Raw genomic sequence first — 23,501 nt, forward strand, 5'->3', positions numbered from 1 at the left:
TTCTCGTTTCATGGTTTTTATCTCTATCAGTTCATTGATGTCCTTCTCTAGTTATCCATTCTTCCATTCTTTATTCAAGATTTTTAGTTTCTTTGCACTGTGTACATAGTTCCTCCTTTAGCTCTGAGAAGTTTGATCAACCAAAGCCTTATTCTCTCAACTCGTCAAAGTCATTCTCCGTCCATCTTTGATCCGTTGCTGGTGATGAGCTGCGTTCCTTTGGAGGGGGAGATGTGCTCTGATTTTTTGAATTTCCAGCTTTTCTGCACTGCTTTTTCCCCATCTTTGTGGTTTTATCTGCCTTTGGTCTTTGATGATGGTGAAATACTGATGGGGTTTTGGTGTGGGTGTCCTTTCTGTTTGTTAGCTTTCCTTCTAACAGTCAGGACCCTCAGCTGTAGGTCTGTTGGAGTTTGCTTGAGGTCCACTCCAGACCCTGTTTGCCTGGGTATTAGCAGCGGAGGCTGCAAAAGATAGAATATTGCTGAACAACGAGTGTTGCTGTCTGATTCTTGCTCTGGAAACTTCGTTTCAGAGGTGTGCCCAGCCGTGTGAGGTGTGATGTGTCGGTCTGCACCTAGTGGGGGATGTCTTCCAGTTAGGTTACTCAAGGGTCAGGGACCCACTTGAGCATGCAGTCTGTCTGTTCTTGGATCTCAACCTTTGTGCTGGGAGACCCATGGCTCTCTTCAAAGCTGTCAGACAGGGTCATTTGCATCTGCAGAGGTTTCTGCTGCTTTTTGTTTAGCTATGCCCTGTCCCCAGAGGTGGAGTCTACAGAGGCAGGCAGGCCTCTTTGAGCTGTGGTGGGCTCCACCCAGTTTGAGCTTCCTGGTGGCTTTGTTTACCTACTTAAGCCTCAGCAATAGAGGGCACCCCTCCCCCAGCCTTGCTGCTGCCTTGCAGGTAGATCTCAGACTGCTGTGCTAGCAATGAGGAAGGCTCCGTGGGCATGGGACCCTCCGGGCCAGGTGTGGGATATAATATCCTAGTGTGCCATTTGCTAAGACCCTTGGTAAAGCACAGTATTAGGTTGGGAGTTACCCGATTTTCCACGTGTTGTGTGTCTCAGTTTCCTTGGTTAGGAAAAAGGATTCCCTTCCCCCTTGTGCTTCCCAGGTGAAGGGATGCCTTGTCCTGCTTCAGCTCTTGCTGGTCAGGCTGCACCAGCTGACCAGCACCGATTGTCCAGCACTCCCCAGTGAGATGAACCTGGTACCTCAGTTGAAAATGCAGAAATTGCCCGTCTTCTGTGTCGCTTGCTCTGGGAGCTGGAGGCTGGAGCTGTTCCTATTTGGCCAGCTTGCTCAGAGACCCATCTGAGTCTATTTTCTAATCTTCAAAATGGGAATAATAATAATAATTATGTCACAGGTTGTTATGAGAAGCAGATATAGTATTAGGCTTTATCAGTTTTTATTTAAACTACAAACATTTTCATGTTGTTTTTCTACATGGAAAGCTTTCATATATGTGGAGTATACATTGCTAAAATCTTATAGAATATGTATTTTTAAGCTTCACATGTTCTCTGAGTATTTTAATTATGGAATTATATCTATCTGTTACTTAGTAATAGATGTTAGATATCAAAATTATTTTTATTGATATTGTAGGATTCTCGTGCCTAAAATATTTTCAGTATCTTAATTTTAGCAAATAACTAAGCATCATTTAAAATCATTATATTTATGTATTATTGAATTATTATACATTATTTGTGAAATTTATGATCTAAACTGATTGGAATATTCAGTACCCCATCTTTATTTGACTCAGAAGTGATGTCAGGTGATACTATCTATAATAATTTAAATTTTCTCAAGAAACTGGATGTTTTAGAAATGTGAGTAACAGATGTGTATAAGGGACATGGGTGATGTACTACTGTGTAATGCCTGGATAAAATTTGATTTCTTAAAAAGTGCTCCGTATCTTGTGGAAGAGGTACTCAAGCCCGCTATGTAAGCTGTCGTGATGCTCTTGATAGAATAGCAGATGAATCATATTGTGCCCACTTGCCCCAACCTGCTGAAATATGGGACTGTTTTACCCCTTGTGGAGAGTGGCAAGCAGGGGATTGGTCACCCGTAAGTATTCTTATGAGAACAAAAGAAAATGAAAAATTTAAATATATTTGATACTAAATATAAATTAGTGTTGTATATTACCCTTGGCTAAATTTTTGATCAGTGTTCAGCTTCCTGTGGCCATGGAAAAACAACACGACAAGTTTTATGCATGAACTACCATCAGCTAATTGATGAGAATTACTGTGATCCTGAAGTTCGCCCTTTGATGGAACAGGAGTGTAGCCTAGCAGCCTGCCCGCCTGCACACAGCCACTTTCCTAGTTCTGCTGTGCAACCAAGCTATTATCTAAGCACGAATTTGCCATTAACTCACAAACTTGAAGATAATGAAAATCAAGTGGTCCATCCATCAGTCAGAGGAAACCAGTGGAGAACTGGACCATGGGGATCAGTAAGCCATTTTTATTGAATTATATTAATTCTATAATTTTGTTATATTACATCCTTTTAACAGGTATGTATATGATGCCATCAGTACTTTAAATGCTAAATTTATTTGAAGATCAATAGTTTAAACATTAAAAGGATTAAGCATTTTTGATGCTCGTTTCAAATGCTAGAGTTCTTACTGAATTATGCACTAAAATGTTGTTATGATTACAAAGGAATGTACTGTAAAACAATCTGATTAGAATTCATTATAATAAAAACAAAAGAAAACCCTTTAAGGAGTATAACTATAAATGTTTATGAATAAACCTAAACCCCAAAATTATTATGATAGCAATACAATAAGCTAGTATAAAATCGTGACAAACTACACATGGTATAATTATAGTTCATATTGTACATGAGATTAATAATACAAAATGAAGAAACACACCAGTGTAAAGTTAAATAATTTAATGCTGTCTTTTATTCATTCCTAGTGAGACCTCAAAACTTCAATTTTTTACTTAACACTTATGATAAAAGTGAAAATTGTTTCCTAATGCAAACTTGAAAGTCCCACCTTTTCATCAACAAATTCTTTTTTTTTTTTTTCTGAGATGGAGTCTCACTCTGTCACCCAGGCTGGAGTGCTGTGGCCGGATCTCAGCTCACTGCAAGCTCCGCCTCCCGGGTTCACGCCATTCTCCTGCCTCAGCCTCCCGGGTAGCTGGGACTACAGGCGCCGCCACCTCACCCGGCTAGTTTTTTTTTTTTGTAGTTTTTAGTAGAGACGGGGTTTCACCGTGTTAGCCAGGATGGTCTCGATCTCCTGACCTCGTGATCCGCCCGTCTCGGCCTCCCAAAGTGCTGGGATTACAGGCTTGAGCCACCGCGCCCGGCCTCATCAACAAATTCTAATGAAGCTCCCAGTAAAACTCAAGTGTTTTGACAGATTTCTCAATTCAAATTGTGATTCCGATGAAGGAGATTCTAATGTAGAGTTTGATTTTGATTGAGTCAGTGCTGATTTTTTTTTTTACCATGTAAATTAATGATGTGGAATCTGCAATTTGTGCATATTTTGTGTTTTATTCTTGTCAGTGCTCTAGCAGTTGTTCTGGAGGACTTCAGCGTAGGGCTGTGGTCTGCCAGGATGAAAATGGACAAAGTGCTAGTTACTGCGATGCAGCCTCCAAGCCTCCAGAGTTACAGCACTGTGGTCCAGGGCCTTGTCCACAGTGGAACTACGGAAATTGGGGAGAAGTAAGTCATAGTATTTTCTAAACTTGTGAGATTATTACATCTCCGAAGACCAAAAGTAAAAAGCATCCTATACTGTTCGATCATCTTATTTCACTATACTATGTAGAAAAAGATTTTTTTTTTTTTTTTTGAGACAGAGTCTCACTCTGTTGCCCAGGCTGGAATGCAGTGTCGTGATCTCAACTCACTGCAACCTCCCCATCCCGGACTCAAGCACTCTTCCCACCTCAGCCTCCCAAGTAGCTAAGGCTACAGGTGTGTGCCACCATGCCTGGCTATTTTTTTTTTTTTTTTAATAGAGATGGGAATTTCACCATGTTGCCCAGGCTGGTCTTGAACTCCTGGCCTCAAGTGATTCTGCTGACTAGATTTTTTTTTTTTAATTGAGTAATTAAGCCAGTTCTGTTAATAGATGTTCTGTTATGGTTTAGGTCACTCATTCACGATTTAAAAAATGCATATTCTAGATTTTTCAACAGAATCTAATATGCTAGGCAGTATGTCTTTGAACTACTAGTATCTTTCTAAAATTGGTTTATTCTCTTAATTTCTTAGACAGTTAGGTTGATATAAAAATAGAAAACTAGAATAAAATATAAACCATGTTTAATCCTATTACTAAGTTATGCATTTGGCAAATCTCTTTCTTTAAGCCAGATAGTTGTCAGTTATTGAGCACTTGCTTCATTCACTTGCACTCTGGAGGCACTGGAAATAAAAAGATAATTTTTTAAAGTCACTTTTAATACTAACCTCCTTCATAATGTGGAATGGGAACAAATAAGAAGACAGTATTTCTATTAGCTTTGGAAAATTAAAATGAATGACCTAATTAAATTAATCAAATATTTTTGCTTAATGATTTTTAGCACATAATTTCTGTTGACTGGGAGTTTGAAGCCATGTTTTTAAAGTACACTCAGACCAGGTGCTAATACATATCAAGCACATTTTTAAGATACACTTTTACTATTTTCCAAAACTAAAGTAACCTCTGTTTCTGAGTTTGCATGCACTCGTTTTGAAAATTCAGATTATATGTCCAAATATAAATACAACCTTTTAACAAAATTTCGTATATTTCCTGCCAGGCTTTTGTTCTACATGAGTTTTAGAAATTGGTTCATATTATACAGCTGTTTTATTACTTGCTGTTTTTATATTATATATACTGAACATTTCATGTTTATAAAATTAGACATACCCTTATTATTAATAGCTTTCATGGTTATTTAGTAACCTGTTGATTGGATATTGTACATTATGTACTTAATGCTCATTACTTAGATAAATAAATTTTTATTCTGGCTTGACCTGCCAACATTTTCTTACAGGTCCTGGATATCTTATTGAAATATATTATGATACTAATCCTCAAAATCTAGTCAACTTTTAAAGTCGTGGAATTGAAACTTTGATTTTCTTTTTTATCTAGGGAGAAATTGTGATAATTATGAAGTAATTATAAACTTAAACTCTGCCATTACTAGAGTAACATTACTAGAGTAAACATAATTACTGATTATGTTTAAACATTGAATGAAGCAATACATTATTCTCTTAAAACCACATAGTTTTGAATTTTCCTATTCTTGTTTTTAGTGTTCACAAACATGTGGAGGAGGAATAAAATCAAGACTTGTAATATGTCAATTTCCCAATGGCCAAATATTAGAAGATCACAACTGTGAAATCGTAAACAAGCCACCTAGTGTAATACAGTGTCATATGCATGCTTGCCCTGCTGATGTGTCATGGCATCAGGAACCATGGACATCGGTATGATAGTATTCTTGCTTGTTAACATGTCATACTTTAAAATTTGAGTCTGAGTGAGGGAGAGTTCATTTTTTTTCTTTTCCTCAACTTTTATTTTACATTCAGGGGTACATGTGCAGGATGTGCAAGTTTGTTACATAGGTAAATGTGGGCCATGGTGGTTTGCTGCACAGATTATCCTATCACCTAGGTATTAAGCCCAGCATCCATTAGCTATTCTTTCTGATGTTCTCCCTGGCCCCCACACTCCTTCCCCAACAGGCCTCAGCGTGTTGTTCCCCATCATGTGGCCATGTGTTCTCATCATTCAGCTCCTACTTATAAGTGAGAACATGCAGTGTTTGGCTTTCTGTTCCTGTATTAGTTTGCTGAGGATAATGGCATCCAATTCTATCCATGTCCCTGCAAAGGACATGATATCATTCCTTATTACGGCTGCATGGTATTCCATGCTGTGTATGGTATGATAATATTCTTATTCTTTTTTATTTTGTTTTGCTTTATTTTGTCTCTTTTGCTTTAATTTATTCTCTTTATAAATTGTGGAATGCATACACTTTATCTTCTCTGATTTCTTTGTAGAGTAGATCATTGACCCTCTTGGTTTGTGTTTTGAAATTTGATATTTGGAAGAAGAATCCATTTAATTTCAAGTAGTGTAACATATATAATGGTATTTTATATATTTATTTTTTAATATGTGAACTTTGGACCATACCACTGTTCTAATGGAAATATTTTTCTCCATTTTATCTTTGGTTTGCTGTCAATTAATCAGGAATATTATATTATTTACATTTATATATAATGTTGACGTTGTGCTTGTAAAAATGGCAAATTAAGGCTGTGTCTTGTTTAAGCATATAATTATGTGTGGCTTTCATCTGTTGATATCCATAACTGATCCAAAAGCCAAATAGTATTCTTTAAAACTTGTTTTTTGTCATTATCTGACTTACTATTTTGTTTGGAAATGTGAAAATATTATGTTTAAAAAAGTAGAGAAATTTACTTCCATAACGTAACTTGTTTACAGTTTTTTACATATGTCATGCAAAAGTTTAATTTATGTAATAATTTATATGATTATGCATTTCTCCCACTTTGTGGAGTTGCTGTGGTTTGGGAATATTTTAATTTTCTGAGTTTTTATTGGAGCCATAGACAAAACTCATAAGCTTTGTTCGTGAATGATTCTTTAGTGGTCTTCAAATATGTTTTTTTTGAGGAGTAATTAATATATAACTATATTGAAATAGGCATTTTGATTACCATTGATCTTTTAAATTGTGAATGACCAAGTACATTTCCGTTAACTGAAAAACTGATTTGAGTTTATAATCTATTTGTAATTAAATTTATAAAGCTAAGTGATTCTTTATTTGAAAATTAGTTATAACTCCAGTTTTGTAACCAACACTTGATGCCTGCACTTGTTTTGTTTTGCCCTACTCAAACATCTTTATAATAAGATGCAAACCCAAGTTTCAAGTCATGTTATTTGAAGAGTAGGTCAAGCTCTGGTTCAGGCTGAAATTCATCTTTATAGTCAAAGTGTGACTGGTGATGTTAAACAACAGAACATTTTAACTTTATAGGAGCATCTTAAAGTAAAATTGCTGCCTCAAAGGACCATCATCTTGTGGGATCTAATGAAAAACATATTTTACCATGGAAAGCACTCACATATGTGTTTAATAAATGTCATTACCGACCATCTCATATATCCTAGGCACTGTGATCCAGAGATAATTGAAACATATTTCTTATTCTTATGGAGTTTACAGTTTACTTTGGGAGATTTGAAATACTGTAAGAACTCACCATAAAAAGATATTTTTTATTAGCTATGTTAGATTGGAAATCCACTTTCTGCTTACTATGTCTCTGTTGCATCTTCTTTCATTTTATTGGTTATAGTTTGCAAGCCTAGTTCTTAAGAAGGCTATGGATTACTTTCTTGGATTTTTTTCCCAATTAGGAAAGCAGAATCCTAACCACTAAGGAGACTGAGTTGTAATGGCATTTGTTTCTGAGCACAGATATTTTATTTTCCCTACCCATTCATGCTTTTAATTCACCAAGCATTAAACATTTACTCAGGTCTCATGCTTTATGCTAGGTATTGAAACAATTAAAATTAAGTGTTTTTGAGTCAGCTTCTCTGTTTTAGAGGTCAGCAAACTATGGTCCATGGACCAAATCTGGCCTGTTGCTTATTTTTGTAAATAAGTTCTATTGAAACACAGTCATGCTCATTTGTTTATGTGTTATCTATGGCTGGTTTTGCACTAGAGCAGTAGCATCAATTAGTTGCAATAGAAACTCTGTAACCCACAAAGCCTGAAATATTTACTATCTGGCTTTTTCTGGGAAGAGTTTGCTGACCCCTGTTCTATTTAATAAACATTATAATGCTTTTAAGTTTAACATAAAAATCTACTTAGATTTATAGAATATTAAAATTACAAATAATTCATTCCAGGTCAGTTTTAGATGTTTTTGATCCTTTGATATTTTACATTTTAAGGTTTATCAACCTTCTCTACATATCCACTGTGATACTCATGCAATGTTTATGTAAATGTATCTAATACTATATTCCAGTATATTTTTGTTATGCTATTTTTTGTATGCAAATTATGTCACAAGTGAAAAATATGAATGTTCATTAAAGTCCAGTATATAGGTGACTTTTCAACCTCACAAAAACAAATGACCAAGAAAACAATAATCACAGATTGCCAAATAGTAAGGCAGATGTGCAGAATTCTTTAGTGTTTATTATATGTATATCCCAAAAGGAGTTCATTGAATAATTCAGTCTTTGCACTATGAAGAAATGTAATATTTTTATTTTTTTGATAAGTTGAATATATTGAAGTTTTAAAAATCACAATAAATGTTTGTATAGAATTTTTACAAACATAGTTATTTACTTTTTTATATGTATGAAGTACTTACATATCATTAGAATGACTGGATTTCTTTTATTATATGAAGCATATTTATTTGTTAAATTAGCCTTTTATATTAAATGGGTTTAGGAGATCTGAAGTTTTGTTGTCAATACCAAATATAACATTTTACCTCTTTCAGTGTTGGTGCATATTAGACAAACTTCAGAATACCTTATTAGCATACCAGAGTAATGTTCTTTCATGGATAACTTTAACTTCAGCAGATCCTATTGACTAAGTAGAAAATTAGGAGTGTGTATGCACGCATGTGTGTGTGTATGAGTGAGTGACATTAAATCTCAGAAACATTTTTCATTTTAAAGCAAATGAAATGTGAAATGTCAAATTATTTAAATTATTATTAGAAAGTTTTAAGATACATTTAAATTTTCTTCATGTTGTAGAAAGTCTTGTGCTGTAATAAAAAAAGGAATAAATAAATTTAACCTTTGTTAATTCAATGGCTACATTTCTGGTGATTAGTCAGCGTGAAATGATTGTGTTTTAACCTGTTTATTAATGAGTATTGTGGCTTTGTGCTTTATGTCATTCATATGTATGTTGTATTTTTACTTCTTTCACTTAAAATGTTCTAAGTCACTGAACAGATCTTGTATTATTAATATAAGGAATGCCTCCTTTCTTTTGACGGTGTTTTCCTTAAATAACAAACTGTTAATTTCTCTTATTAAACATTTAATTGTTGTATAGTATATGTTTTCATAATTGTATTTAGTTTATGTATAAGCTACTTTTTTTTACATAATATTCCTGTTAGAAACTAACACTGAGATTTAAAAGTATAAGACTTATTTGTTAGCTGTCAATTTTTAAATACTGTGAAGTTTTTATAAATTTTCTTTTTATATATTATAAACAATGAATACAAATTAATAATGTAAGCAAATTTATTTAATAAGTTAAAAATAGATATGCTTATGACCAAAGTAGTCTTTAAAGGGTGAGTAAAAGTTTTACTTTTCTCATTCATATATAGTAAGCGACATTACGTGTAACATAATTCCACTAGCAAATGCTCTTTAAGTAAATTTATATTAATCAACTTATATTTTCTCACTAAGTTTCATTTTAGAAGTTATTTATTTTCTTGGAATGTTTTTATTCCTGACGTAGAATGAAATGATATTTGGTAAACAGATAGAGTGTATTCCAGTGTGCTTTGGGAATGATGACTGTCCAACAGTAGTGAATAGAATATATATTTTTTTCCTTTTTGCCTTAAAGATTGTTTCTCCTCACACAAAAACATGAGAAAGTTTTTTTTTTTCTTTTTTTTAAATGAAAGCTTGCTACTTGAACCCTAAATTCTGGTGCATTCACTTGGTGTTTCTTCTTAAAAAAAGTCCTTCTGAAACATTGTGCAGAAAAAAATATATACTGTACTAAATCTATTATATGATATAATGGAATGCAACAAATAGAAGCACTGTCAGAAACGATCGTGTAAACTGGGCGTGGTAGCTCATGCCTGTAATCTCAGCACTTTGGGAGTCCGAGGTGGGTGGATCACTTGAGGCCAGGAGTTCAAGACCAGCCCGACCAACATGGTGAAACCCCCATCTCTACTAAAAATATAAAAATTACCTGGGCCTGTAATCCCAGCTACTCTGGAGGCTGAGGCAGAAGAATCACTTGAACCCGGGAGGTGGAAGTTGCAGTGAGCTGAGATGGTACCACTGCACTCCAGCCTGGGTGACAGAGCGAGACCCTGTCTCAAAAAAAAAAAAAAAAAAAGAAGAAGAAGAAGGAGAAGAAATGAGCATGTAGTAGCAGCAAACACCAGTAAATCTGACGTTTTTCCATTTGAAAAGAGCACCGAGGGTCTGAGCAAAGGGTGTTGGGCTCTGACTCCCCCTGTAGCTCCCATTTAAGAGAGAGGCACTCAGCAAGAAACTGCCTCTACTGCTCCTAAGGCCAGCAGGAGCCAGGTAATGTGTAGGCAAATAGTTTCAAGAAACTGCCACTTCTTTATGTTGACTTTGTAAAGTGTTTAGTGAAAACATTTATAGGAATTGTTTTCTTAAATTTAAAAAAGATACGTAAGCATAGTAAACAGGTTAGAAATCTATTTTTAAAATAAATTTTATAATACACTTCCCATAACAATATTAAGTATTTAGTATTTCTCCATTTATTATGTTTTCTACTGTATCTTTCTAAAATACATTCCTTGATTCTCCCCAAAAGTGTGAGTATCTACTACATATTAGACATTGTATTGGTCACTAGAAATGAACCAGGCACTGTGGACTAGGTGTTTGCAGTTTAGTAATGCATGTAATTAATAAACAGATGGTCAGAATGCAGGGTGAGATTCCTAACACATTTCAGTAACAGTCATGTGATTTATCATACTGAAGACCCATAATATTTGGGGCTTACTAGGTTGAGATAATCCAATAATTAGTAATGAAGATTGTATTTAACAATAAAATAATTCGGCAATTGTTCCTTCTACAAAGCCTAAACTAGTAGGCTATTCTATCATAACCTGATAAGAGAGAAGCAGTGTTCTAATTCCCTACCATAAAAGAATAATATTTTGCATAATTGCAGCATTTACCTTTTCTGCACATATGGATTTCATATGTCACCAAAGAAGGGGATGTAGATGGAGGTATAGTTTGTCCTAGATATGATGTTCTGAAAATAATTTTGAAGACAAAATTGGGCCCTGCAGATTTGAAATGTATGGCCTGGGAAAAATTTAAGTGGATACTCTAATTAATGGTGAGATCATAAAAGGGGAGACTGTGTGTATGTGTATGTGTGTGTGTGTGTGTGTGTGTGTGTGTGTGTGTGTTATAATGTTGAGTGAAGTTGGAATGTACAGTATAAAATAACCCTAAAAACTCTCAATATGAAATGATTATAGGCCATATTTTTTTCTGTATATTTCCATGTTAAAGAAAGTGAAAGTGTCCATGTTTCCACGGCAGTTCTCCTATTTTTCAGGCATAATGCTTCAGGAATGTTTAAGAATCTCAAGAAATTGTTCTTAGTGTTCTACAATATCTATGTGCTATATATTGAGGCTGTTTATAGAAAATATATAAGCATTCTTAATATTAGTGCATTTAGATATCCCAAATTTTTGTTATAGAACCTTTGTGTGTTACCTTCCAATAGTTTGAGAAAATCATATTTTAATTTCTACATTATCACACCACTCAGACATTAAGTTTCGTATGTTTATTCCTTATTAGGAATAAACATTTTTAAGTCATTTGATTTTTAATTGTTGGATCATATGTATCATTCTCAGTAGAAAATTTTGAGCATATGCCCTTATATATATGTATTATATAGGCATACATTGCACACATAAACTGACATATGATTATGTGACTTATAGAAGATATACAAGTGTAAATTTAAAAGGGTAAGTTGAATAATTAATGTTAAATATAATTTTTATTTTGTGAATGGTAACTTTTCTCTCACAACTGTTCTAACCATTTAATTTTTTTAAAAGTAGTAGAATGTTTTGTTAATTTTGAAAATGTTGGTTCAACACTGTGCTATAGCAGTTTTAAAATATGGTTTATTTCAATATGTGGTTTCAATAACTTCTTTAGCTGAAAAATATATCTCACAAAATATCTCCAAATAACAAAGTTTATCACTGAATACTCCTGATATATACCAGTAATTGACTTCAAATCCAGTATAAATAATCATTGGGAAAAAATTGAAATTTGTTTCTCAAATTTCTGTTTTCCATGTCATTCAGTTCTTGAAGTACTACTAAAAGAAGCTGTAGCTTAATATTTTAACAAGAAGCTTTAAAACTCAATGAAACTTTGAAATATTTGGAAGTCATTTAAACAGATTAGAAATTTTTGTTTCCACATTTTAAAAATATACAAGTGGCATATTGTTTCTGAAATTTTTGCTTCAAAGTTTTAAAAATATGCACTAGGCGAGGCCGGGCTCAGTGGCTCATGCCTGTAATCCCAGCACTTTGGGAGACCGAGGCGGGCGGATCATGAGGTCAGTAGACTGAGACCATCCGGGCCAACATGGTGAAATCCTGTTTCTACTAAAAATACAAAAATTAGCTGGGCGTGGCGGCGTGTGCCTGTAATCCCAGCTACTCGGGAGGCTGAGACAGGAGAATCGCTTGAACCCGGGAGGCGGAGGTTGCAGTGAGCCAAGATCGCGCCATTGCACTCCAGCCTGGCGACATAACAAGACTCCGTTTAAAAAAGAAAAGAAAAAAGAAAAGAAAAGAAAAGAAAAGAAAAGAAAATGCACTTGGCAAAATCACCTAGCAGGAGAAACGTTTCCAAACATTTCAAAATGTTATCTCCTGAGTAGAAGGCGTTTCCAAAAGTAGTTGCTTTCTCAACTACTGCTAAATGTTTTCTTCATCTTAAAGACTAAATATTAGGTATCACATTTTTCTCATAGAAAAAAATTCAGCAAATTTGGAACAAGCCTCTTTTTGGTAACATAAAAATTGGTAATTCATCTTTATGAGGCCATTCATCATTATGACTTTGAATGTAACCAGCAAAAGTCTGTGTGCTTATAACTAAAACATAAACCAACCAGCAGCAGCAGCAGTTGCAGTTCCTCCTGGCACTCCTCATCTCACTACAGAGGATTATGAGTTTATACGTATCATAGAGTTCATATATCTTCCTCAGTGGGCATGTATGAGCTGCAGTGAATACACTGAAAGTGGATGACAGAGTGATGGTCTCCTTCTTCTGTCAGGAAACCTAATGAGTTATAAATGTTGTCTGTCAGACTGATATATAGCCCCATGTAGTAAATCTTGCTAATTTTCCTGGAATGTTAGATAAAACAAATATGAGTATATGTCCTAAAAAAATAATATTTTGGGCACTCCAGTGAATCACCCTTGCCTCTGAGCAATATATCCTTTTGAAAGACTGTGACTTAGAAACTTAGATACCTATGAGGAATATATGTTTAATAATATATCTCAAACCTTATAAATTGGAGTCAGTATTGGAATTATGTAATTTGTTTTCATAGCCACTATTGACTGCTTCCTGGTTGTAATCCTCACCCCCTAGATTGTACTTAACCTCATACACTAATTTACCCAAGTCCTAACTACTAGTAGAACATACCTAGGAAGGTACTTTGTTATCACATTATGTTGTAATATGGCCGTTTATGTATTAAAACTCTTCTACATTATTATATGTTTTACATATACTTGTAAGAATTAAGTGAAATATTGCAAAGTTTTTGATAGTTCAGTTATTAGGTCACATAGTAAATCCTTCTGTGTCGGTTAACTGAGCTGAAAAGTGATCCTATTAGACAGCTTTTGATATTTTGCAGCTGTGACTCAGGGAAACCCAGAGGTCTTAGAAGTAATTATGAAGGGAATCATGGCCATTGCACTGCCAGAATTGCATGTACCTTTCCACTCAAGATTATTTAGATCCCTTATCTACCAGGCACTGGGTTAAGAATTGTGGAAAACAAGATAAATAAGAATGGCATACTCTCCTCAAAGGACTCACAGTCTAGGGAAAATTAAATATACATGCAGATAACTCTAACAAGCCAGAAAGGGATATCATAGGAAGTCAGAAAATATGCGTCTGATTGGAGAAACATGAAAGGATTTATGGGGGAGAAGGTATATGTCTAAGGATTGATGGGTAGATAGGATTTTGAGTGAGAAAAGAGGTATCAGGTAGGAGACCACCTAGAGCAAAACTATAGAGACCAGAAAAAACAGTAGTTCAGTGTGACTTGTTTGTGATGACAAGCCAGTTTGTGAAACTGGTTTGTGAGAACAAGGGGTGGGCATACAATTAGAAATATGAATTAGAGCCATGTCAAAGAGGATCAATGAGGATCATGCCTAAGAAATTTTAAAAATTCTATAGGTATAGAAAAACTTGATTTTTTTTTTTGGACTGGGTGTCAGAACTGTATCTTGAGAAGTTTAGTGGACAATTCTTATCATAAAATATCAGCAAACTGAAAAGTGACAGACTGGAGATGAAAAGTCAAGGAGGGAATGTTCCAAAAGCTGAGGATGATTTAGGGGCCATTCGTGCGGCTAGTCATCAGGTGTTTATGGATTACTCACCCATAACACTCAAGTGTCTGTAGGTAGAGAAGAAACCAGTGGACGAGTGATTGATGGGACACTTTTTGATCCAAGGGTGGGGTGGCATCTGAAGGTGGGAGTAAAAGAAGTATAAGTAAACATCTGAACACAATAAACTTGATAAAAGCCAAGATGGGTAATTTTGAGATCAGGGAAGTTTGGACTTGAGGAGAGTAAAAGTTTCGGCAATGAGTGAAAAAGTCAATTTGAGAGCACTAGGATTACACGTTGCAGTGTGAAGGGCCCATGTGATGATGCATAACAAGATTTTGTATTAGATAGTCTCATGTAAGAGAATATAATCTTGACTTTACCAAGAGAAATGTGAACTTTCATTTATCAAAAAAGTTTGAAGACATATTATTCCTAAGCCTTGAAATATTAAATATTGAGTCTATCCGAGATCTTGTAAGTAAGAATAAGAGCTGTGGTATTAGAATGCCTCGATTTGACTCCTGTTTTACTCAGTGACCTTTGCCAAGTTACTTAGCATTTCTAACATTTCATTTTCTTAGGATGAAAATAGTAGCTAATTAAGGAGGTTATTTTTTCAGGATAAAATGGAATAGGAAAAGTGGTTGAAATAGGGCCTGTTACATAAAGGCCCAATATATTTTGCTTATTGTTATCACTTATCCAGTAAGTATGTATTATTTTTTCTTAAGGAGTTAAATATCCAAATATGGTAGAAAAGGCTAATTAATAATATATCAAACAACTTGAAACGAGTCTACTTGAGGAAGTTGTACTCTAGTATAAGAGAGGAATCAATTTGGACCATTATTTTGTTCTTTAAAGTAAACTTTTATGGAAATAAGACATCCAGCAAAACTTTAAATCATAGTGGTCCAGTTTAATGAATTTTCCAAAGTGAACACACTTATGTAGACAATGCTCAAATGGAGAGCATCAGCACCACAGAAATTCCCCAACATCCCCCCTTGCAGTTACTATCTTCCCAAAAGGTAACCCCTTTTCTGACCTCAAACATAATAGATTCATTTGCCTGCCTTTGAACTTTATACGAATGGAACTTAGAACATTTGTGAGAGTTAGGATATCGTACTTGAGACTCATTTATGTTGCATGTAATTGTAGTTTCTCATTGCAATCTAGTACTGTGTCATATAAGCATATAACTTCTATGACTTTTATGTAACTGGTATGACTTCTATGAATAGATGAATTAATATGATTTGTATTAATATTTATCCTTCAGTTGACAAATATACAAACAATGCTGTGATGAACATTTCTCAGACATGTCTTTTGGTGAACATGTATGTCCGTCTCTTTTGGCTAGGTAGCCAGGAGTTGAATTGCAGGATCTTAGTGTATATAGTATAAACTAGTTTAGTTTTAGTAAATACTATATGACAGTTTTCTAAAGTGGCTGTATGAGAATTCCGGTTGCCCCAAATCCTTGCCAACACTTGATATTATCAGACTTTTAAATTTTAGTAATTCTAGTGAGTATGTAGTGGTATTTCTTTGTGGTTGTAGCTGGCATTTCTCTGATGGCTAAATTGTTTATTCCCAGGGGATATCCTATTTTCTGAAGCACCTATGGAAGTCTTTCGTCCACTTTTCTGTTGGATTTTCTGCATTTTCTTATTGATATATGGGAGTTATTTTTGGTTCTGGGTATAAGTACCTTGTTAAATATATGTATTGAAGGACATATCACCTCTTCATTTCAGTCTTTTATGGTCATCCAATCCCAGGAATAGCTACTGAGAAGTAGCAACAGTAAATGAGTTTCTACTTCTTTGCATTAAGTAGATAGACGGGAGGTTCTGAGAGGATTAAAATGAACAAATATGGAGAGAAGAGCAAACTGTTCTGTTTAGAGGATGGATGGCTTGTGTGTATAGCAAAGATTTATTTTAAAATTATTTGAAAGCCAAACTTTTTAGGAGGGAAAACTTGTTACTTTACTCTGCCAGTTGAATTAAGAGAAGAAAGATTAGTCTCCCTGCACTATTTCTCCTTTTAAAAAAAGCTAAATCCCTAATTTTTAATCTTTATGAATTTCTATTAAGTTTATTTATTCAGTAGATATTTACCTAGCAGTTACTATGTGTTAGATACTAACAGATGTGGAGGATAAAAATACAATTAGATCAGGACATAGGAGAGTTTGTATTACAGCACAATAAAAAATGTTAAAACGAAAGAATATACATATGGTTAGTTCTGCGCACACAATCATGTGAGTGCAGAGGAAAGTGTTTAGGAATGTGGTGGGATATGGGATGGGAAAGATTCCTCAAGGGCTGAAAAGGGAAGAAATGAATTTTCTTCTCCCTGAGTCAAGTTTCATTATTGTTAGCTTTTTCAGGTGTTTTGAATATCAGTTTGATATTTGGTAAAGTATTCTATCTCTGGAAGTTAGAACCCATTCAAAATCAGTAGAAACTTGCAATGAAATTACATTTGCAGGAAAAAGAGTTTTATAAAATCAATTTGATATGCTTAATCATTAAGTTTAGATAATTGAAATACTTAAACATATGATTGTCAAATTATTTTGAGACAAATATTTCTTTTAAAGTGGTATTTATTAATAGTAAGAATTACTCTAAATTAAAATAGCTCTAAAATATGAATAACAACATACCTAAAATACCAAAGCAAGCAGATTTCTAGTTTGTTATAATCATTAAAATTGTCAGAAAAAGACTTGCCCACAGTAGAACTATTTCTATTTCTTTCCAATAACTTTTTTCAAGGTGTAAACACAGATTTAGGAAAGTTCATGTCTTTTATTGTAGTGGATTTTGCCCATCATACACAAACCCTATAATATTTGATAGAAAAAAATCAGAAGACATTTTGTGTCACTGATGATTAATCATTCTGTTTGTGATGTCATTAAATATAGTGTGATAATTAAAATGTGTGAATGATCAAGTATAAGTGATAATGTGTAAACGATGTGACTATGTTCTCTTTAGGAGCAGGTAAGAAAAAAAGAATTTATACTGATACACTAATAAAAAAGTTATTACTGGCTGGGCAAGGTGGCTCATGCCTGTAATCCCAGCACTTTGGGAGGCTGAGGTGGGCAAATCACGAGGTCAGAAGATCGAGACTATCTTGGTCAACATGGTGAAACCCTGTCTAAAATACAAAATACAAAAATTACAAAAAATTAGTGGGGGTGGTGGCGCACGCCTGTAGTCCCAGCTGCTTGGGAGGCTGAGGCAGGAGAATGGCTTGAACCTGGGAGGCGAAGCTTGCAGTGAGCCGAGATCGCGCCACTGAACTCCAGCCTGGGTGGCAGAGCCAGAAACTCCATCTCAAAAGAAAAAAAAAGAAAGTTGTCTATTCTATCAACTAGAGAATGTTCATTGTTCTATCTGAGGGCAACCTCTTTATTGTTTATTCGTGGGCCTTAGGAGAGTTTTCACATCTAGAAATCGGGAAGATAATCAGACATGACATATCCCTCACTCCTGGACATTTCTTCTGCGGCAGGGAGCTGGCTCACAGATAGTGGCTCAAATGGGATCCTGTCTCCTTGTCAGCGTTTCTCATCTAAAATCGGCAAGGTGTCAATCAGTTGAAATCAGGAGAACTTTCTTGTCTCTGTTGATCCACAGGGTATCCCTTAAGAGTCAGAACAAAACAACAGAAATCTTGGAAAAGAGATCTATTACGTGCAGCTTTCCTTTCAGGGTTATTTTTGTGGGACTAAAGATCATTCAATTCTGCGCCATTCAGATAAAGTAGATTGCATATTTAAAAGGTCTTTGCTGTACGTATACATTTCAACTTTGTAAAACCGCACCCTTTAAATAAAAATGCTCAGGCGACTGAATTTTCTCTCTACTGAAGAGTAGCTGTAGAATAGTATATCAGATCTTAACGTTTCTGGCGCAAAAATGTTAGACAATTTGAAGCTTTGTAATGTAAAAAAAGTATAAAAATAATTTGAGTAGAAATACAGAAAGCATATGTAAGCCTGATTATCTCTATATATACAAGCTTGTTCCTATGGCTTTTTTCTACATAGCATCGGTTCATTTTCTTATTCAGTAAACATTTATGGAACTGGTTTCTGCCCTTATTGAGTTTAGAATTCTCATTTATAATGTCATCATTTTATTCAAATTTCTAGTGCGTTAATAAGGTATTCCATGTATTCATATATGGTAAAGTAGGCGATTTAATATTATGGTATACACTGAGGAGGTACCTTAAGAGATTTCTTTGTATTTTATTAAATGCTCTCCCTAAAGTTTTCTGTGTCACTCTGAAGCTCTGAAAATTTTACAGTTATTTTTAAAGTCAAAATATGGAGAAAACTGTGATGAATAGTTGCTTATTCTTACAGATTGGAGAAATGTTTTTTATATTTATTTATTTTTCATGCTTAGAAGAATTCTATAAAGGTTTTTAAAAGAGACGTTACTTGGAAAGATGTTTAGCTTATGGTATTAAAAAGCAGATGCTGGGCTGGGCGTGGTGGCACATGCCTGTAATACCAGCACTTTGGGAGGCTGAGGTGGGTGGATCACCTGAGGTCAGAAATTCAAGACCAGCCTGGTCAACACGGTGAAACCCCATCTCTACTAAATATACAAAAATTACCCAGGCATGGTGGCAGGTGCCTGTAATCCCAGCTACTTTGGAGGCTGAGGCAGGAGACTTGCTTGAACCAGGGAGGCACAGGTTGCAGTGAGCCAAGATCGTGCCATTGCACTCCAGCCTGGGCAACAAGAGCAAAACTTCGTCTGGAAGAAAAAAAAAGAAAACAAAAAACAGATGCTTTTTGAAAACCGATTTTATCAGAAGCTAAAATTTAAAAGTCTGGGGAAAACTTAAAGGTTTTATTTAGACACTGATGTCATAGTAAAAGAGGCAATATAAAACTTTGACACTGATTTGATAATTTTGAAGACTAAACGATGGCTGAATCCCTTTCTGTCAAAGATGCCCCGTAATTCAGGTAGAATTTGCATTTTTCTCATTTGAGTAAACAACAATAATGCAATATGTTTTCATTTGTCCATAAATGCATATATCTAAAGAGTTAAATTATTGTGATTCTTGAAATATTTTTAAGATATAATTTTCCCTCTCTTTTTATCATATCTTTAAAATTGGGAAAGACTTCCAGTTTTCTCTTTCTTATCCCTTCTTATCTACAGAAAGCATAAATTCTTTGAAGACAATTTTCAATTGAAGTGCGTAAAGCTTCAGTTGTGTCCTAGTGAAACTTCCTAAAGTTGGAGGCCATACATAATACAATATAGCCCATTTCTTCTTAGGAAAACTAAACAAACATTTGCTTCCAATTCTCATTCTGCACCCTGAAGTAAGAATCAATCAAATTCCTCCCCTATAGGGCAAATATTTGAAGACAATTGTTTCTCTCTGCCTTCTGTTTTCCAGAAATCCAAGTCTTTCCTCTCCTAGAAGTAATCTCTAATCCTTTCATCTGTGTCTTTTGATATTTACCCTCCATATTGCCAAATAATAGGCTTATTCAGCTGTTTCTGGATATATCCAAACAAATTTACCTGTTGACTCCCTTTTATAGAGGTTGAGAATTCCAAATTAATTCCAAATCAATTTTGATTAAGTCAGCAGTGCTGCTTTGTCAGTGTGGAGCCAAGTAGTGTACTGTCCTTTCTTACACAACTCTTAATTTTTCCTGCGGTGGATTGCCTTATTTTAAAATTTGCTTAGTTTTGTTATGTTTTAATCACTGTTTTTTTTTTCTTCAAGGGCTTGAACAGGTATGTAAAATATCTATAAATGGTTTTACTAAACGCTCAGATATTTCCTGTATTTCGGACTCCTTCCAGAGACCCCTCCACCCTCAATCTGCCTCCTCTGATCTGGCACAGATGACCTTAACCCTGCTTTACCAGTCTCTCATCCTGTGAAGTGTTTTCACTGGTCTTTGGTTTTGATAACTTTTTCTTACATCGCATATATTTCTCTTTTTTTGGTTTACCCTCTCATACTAAAACACTTCTTCCTGCCAGTATCTTCCTTAAAAATGAAAAAAATGAGAGGTACAATTTTCCTTCTGTGCAAACCTGGAACTCTCTTTAGTCAATCCTTATATTGGAATAATTGACTACCTATAAAATTCTAGCTTGAAAATAATTTCCCTCAAAAATTTTAAAGCATTGCCTATTTTACTTTAGCATTCTGAGCTATTATTGCGAAGTCCGAATGCATTCTGATTGTTATGTGCCCTGTTGTTATGTGCCCTTGTTTCCATGCCTGTTCCACTGAAGCTTTTGGTATTTCCTTTCTGTTTATCCCTGTCATTCTTACAGTTTCTGGTGAAGTGACTTAGTGTTTATGAATGTGCTTAAAATTTAGTTTGCTAGACATTCTTTCTGTAAGCTCTTTCATTAAAAAGATTTGTATTGGGAAAATTGGTTGTATTACACTTTGATAATTGCTATGCAACCATTTTTTTTTTTTTTAACTCTTTCTGGTTGAATATTGGGATTCTTGGATTGGTCTTCTAATTTTCTTGTTTTTATCTTCCTATTTCTACTTCTGTCTTTTGATTTTACTTGATGGGAAACTTTGTCAATATTTAAACTTTATATTGAATTCTTTATTTTAGTTATATTTTTTAATTATCAAAAGGTTTGTCTGCATTCGTATTGTTTTAGTGTCATAGTATTCGACTTTTGTTTTTGTCCATATAGGATCTACATTTCTGTCATAACTACAGTATATTTTTTGGGGGGGATAGTTTATCTTTATTGTCTTTTGATAAAGACACACTCAGGATTTGAGAAAGGAAGTAAAAAAAAGGGAATAGAGGTTTAGTATGCTTTTAGATTATTGTGTCAAGAACTATTTCAGGTTTATTCATACATTATCTAATTTAATCTCACAACCACCTTGAGATGTAGGTGTTATTATTATCATAGCTTCTGACAACCGAGATTCAATTGTAGGCCTCTGACACCAAATCTCATCTACTACTAGATTATTATTCCATCTGCTACTCTCCACTAGTGAAAATGATGAAACCCCGACTTAAATATTGATACAAATAATTTTGTGTGATTAAAGGCAAAATCTTAGAAATTAACTTAAATTCATTGAAATATGAAATTAATCTCTAAAACATTCTCCCTCAACTTTTTTACATATGGAAAACAGACATTAATATGTGCAGTGAGTGTGGTCTTTTAATCTCAACTCTGATGTGTTTCTCTTTTCAAAGCATGCATAGAACTCATTTATTTCTCATCTCAGAGTACTCTGTGCATATTCCTTTTTAGGCCTTTATAACCCTACTTAAAAGCAAACTTCTTGGCTTTATGTCTGTTAACTCCCACAGCTAGCACATAAAACATTTGTGGAAACTTGAAATGGTAAATCCTGCTATTTTGTTGGCACTCGATTTTAAGAATTTGTAAATGTTACCATAGTAAGTAATGCCTTAAAAGACAATATTTTTTTTAAAAAGTATGCTTTAGATATTTTTCTGATCTCTTTATCGTTTTATGGTCTACTCACACTGAATAGTTTTCTACATTTGTCAGCCCAGGAAGGCAGACGGTCATGCTTCTGGATGTAGGCTCCCAGGGGTAAGATGGGAGTGGAGTTTTTATAATGGAATGTGGCGCACATTCTTGCAAAAGCAGTGTTTCAGTTGATTTGTGTAAAAACATTAAGAAAAAGTAAATTTGCAATAATGGCCCCAAAGAAATTGTTAAAAATAGACAAGACTTGCATTATTCTCATATTAACCATACCATTTTTCTCCATGTCACCCTATACTTGTAAAGGTTCATGTTACTGGATGAGTCAATAAAAACTCCAAACAGGAACTCTTTAGGTGAGTTCCACTTGCTAAACAGATTTTATAGAGGAGTCCAAAATGTTCATTTCCCCTTTGTAGTACACACAAACAATATTATTAGAAAGTTAAAAGTATAAATTACAAGCTTTAAATGAATGGCAGTTTTTCTTGAGTATTTTTGCTACAAATAGTACTCACATCTTGAGTTAGACTTACATTTACTCTTGCTTCTACCAAAATAAACTCAAGTTCAAGAACTAATGTTTGTAGGTTTGAAATGATTCTTTATCAAAACTTACTATTGAAGAAAATTAATCCAATCAATTGAGTCCTTTAATTCCCACTCACTAGGATGATTTCTTGTTCTGACTTTCCAATAGTTAGTTGTGGAAAATAATATTATAAAATGAGATAAATGAATATTTCTGTACAAGATACTTGCATAAGTTACTGCAGCTTTCCCTCAGGTTTTATATTTGAAAGGGAAAATAATTACAGAACTTTTCCTAAGTTATAATATAGAAAATATTAATAATTATAGTAAGTTATCTTTATTACTTCCAATTGAGTTAGATGAATTTCATGTAAGTTCTCTCAAAGTGCATGGATTAGCCAAGAGCTGTAAATTCATTATGAGTGTATGTACATATACATATATGCTCAAAATAATATAAAATTACATATGATTATTGCAATGATATTAATTTAATGAAAGTCTGCTGGATATATTTGTTGTAAATCATTTGGTTTTTTCCTTTGAGAGTCAAATATATTTGCAAATTAATCTGATTTTTAAATTTTTAAAAGTCTGGATCTACAAATTTTAAATATGATTAGATGCAATGCAATGGAGTGAAATATTTCAGTGATAAATATTTTTAAAACCAAATGCTATCTTGGCTTATTAGAGCTGAATAGTCAAAGAACGCCTGTAACAAGTTAAAAAGGACATTTTCAAACTCCATTAAACTTTACAACTGTAAGTATAATCTTTCAGGAAGCACTATGAATGGGGTCCCTGTTGATGGATTTAGTGTCTTACTCCCTAGAGCACATGTGCATTGAATTAAAGGAACAGTAGCAGTACTATTTTAGAGTTGACACTCTACTCTTAA

General features: G+C 34.2%; 1 protein-coding gene across 1 annotated transcript in view; it reads left to right on the top strand.

Moving 5' to 3' along the window:
- ADAMTS20 (ADAM metallopeptidase with thrombospondin type 1 motif, 20) overlaps positions 1-23,501 on the top strand; it is a 206,105-nt gene that overhangs the window by 120,375 nt on the left and 62,229 nt on the right. The window contains exons 25-28 of the mRNA XM_011936079.1: positions 1,926-2,090; positions 2,194-2,484; positions 3,567-3,728; positions 5,331-5,507. Of these exons, the coding sequence (XP_011791469.1) occupies positions 1,926-2,090; positions 2,194-2,484; positions 3,567-3,728; positions 5,331-5,507 (795 nt within the window). The remainder of the gene's footprint in view (positions 1-1,925; positions 2,091-2,193; positions 2,485-3,566; positions 3,729-5,330; positions 5,508-23,501) is intronic.

This window comes from Colobus angolensis, unplaced genomic scaffold, assembly GCF_000951035.1.
Source record: "Colobus angolensis palliatus isolate OR3802 unplaced genomic scaffold, Cang.pa_1.0 Scaffold150, whole genome shotgun sequence".
NCBI classification, from domain to species: domain Eukaryota; kingdom Metazoa; phylum Chordata; class Mammalia; order Primates; family Cercopithecidae; genus Colobus; species Colobus angolensis.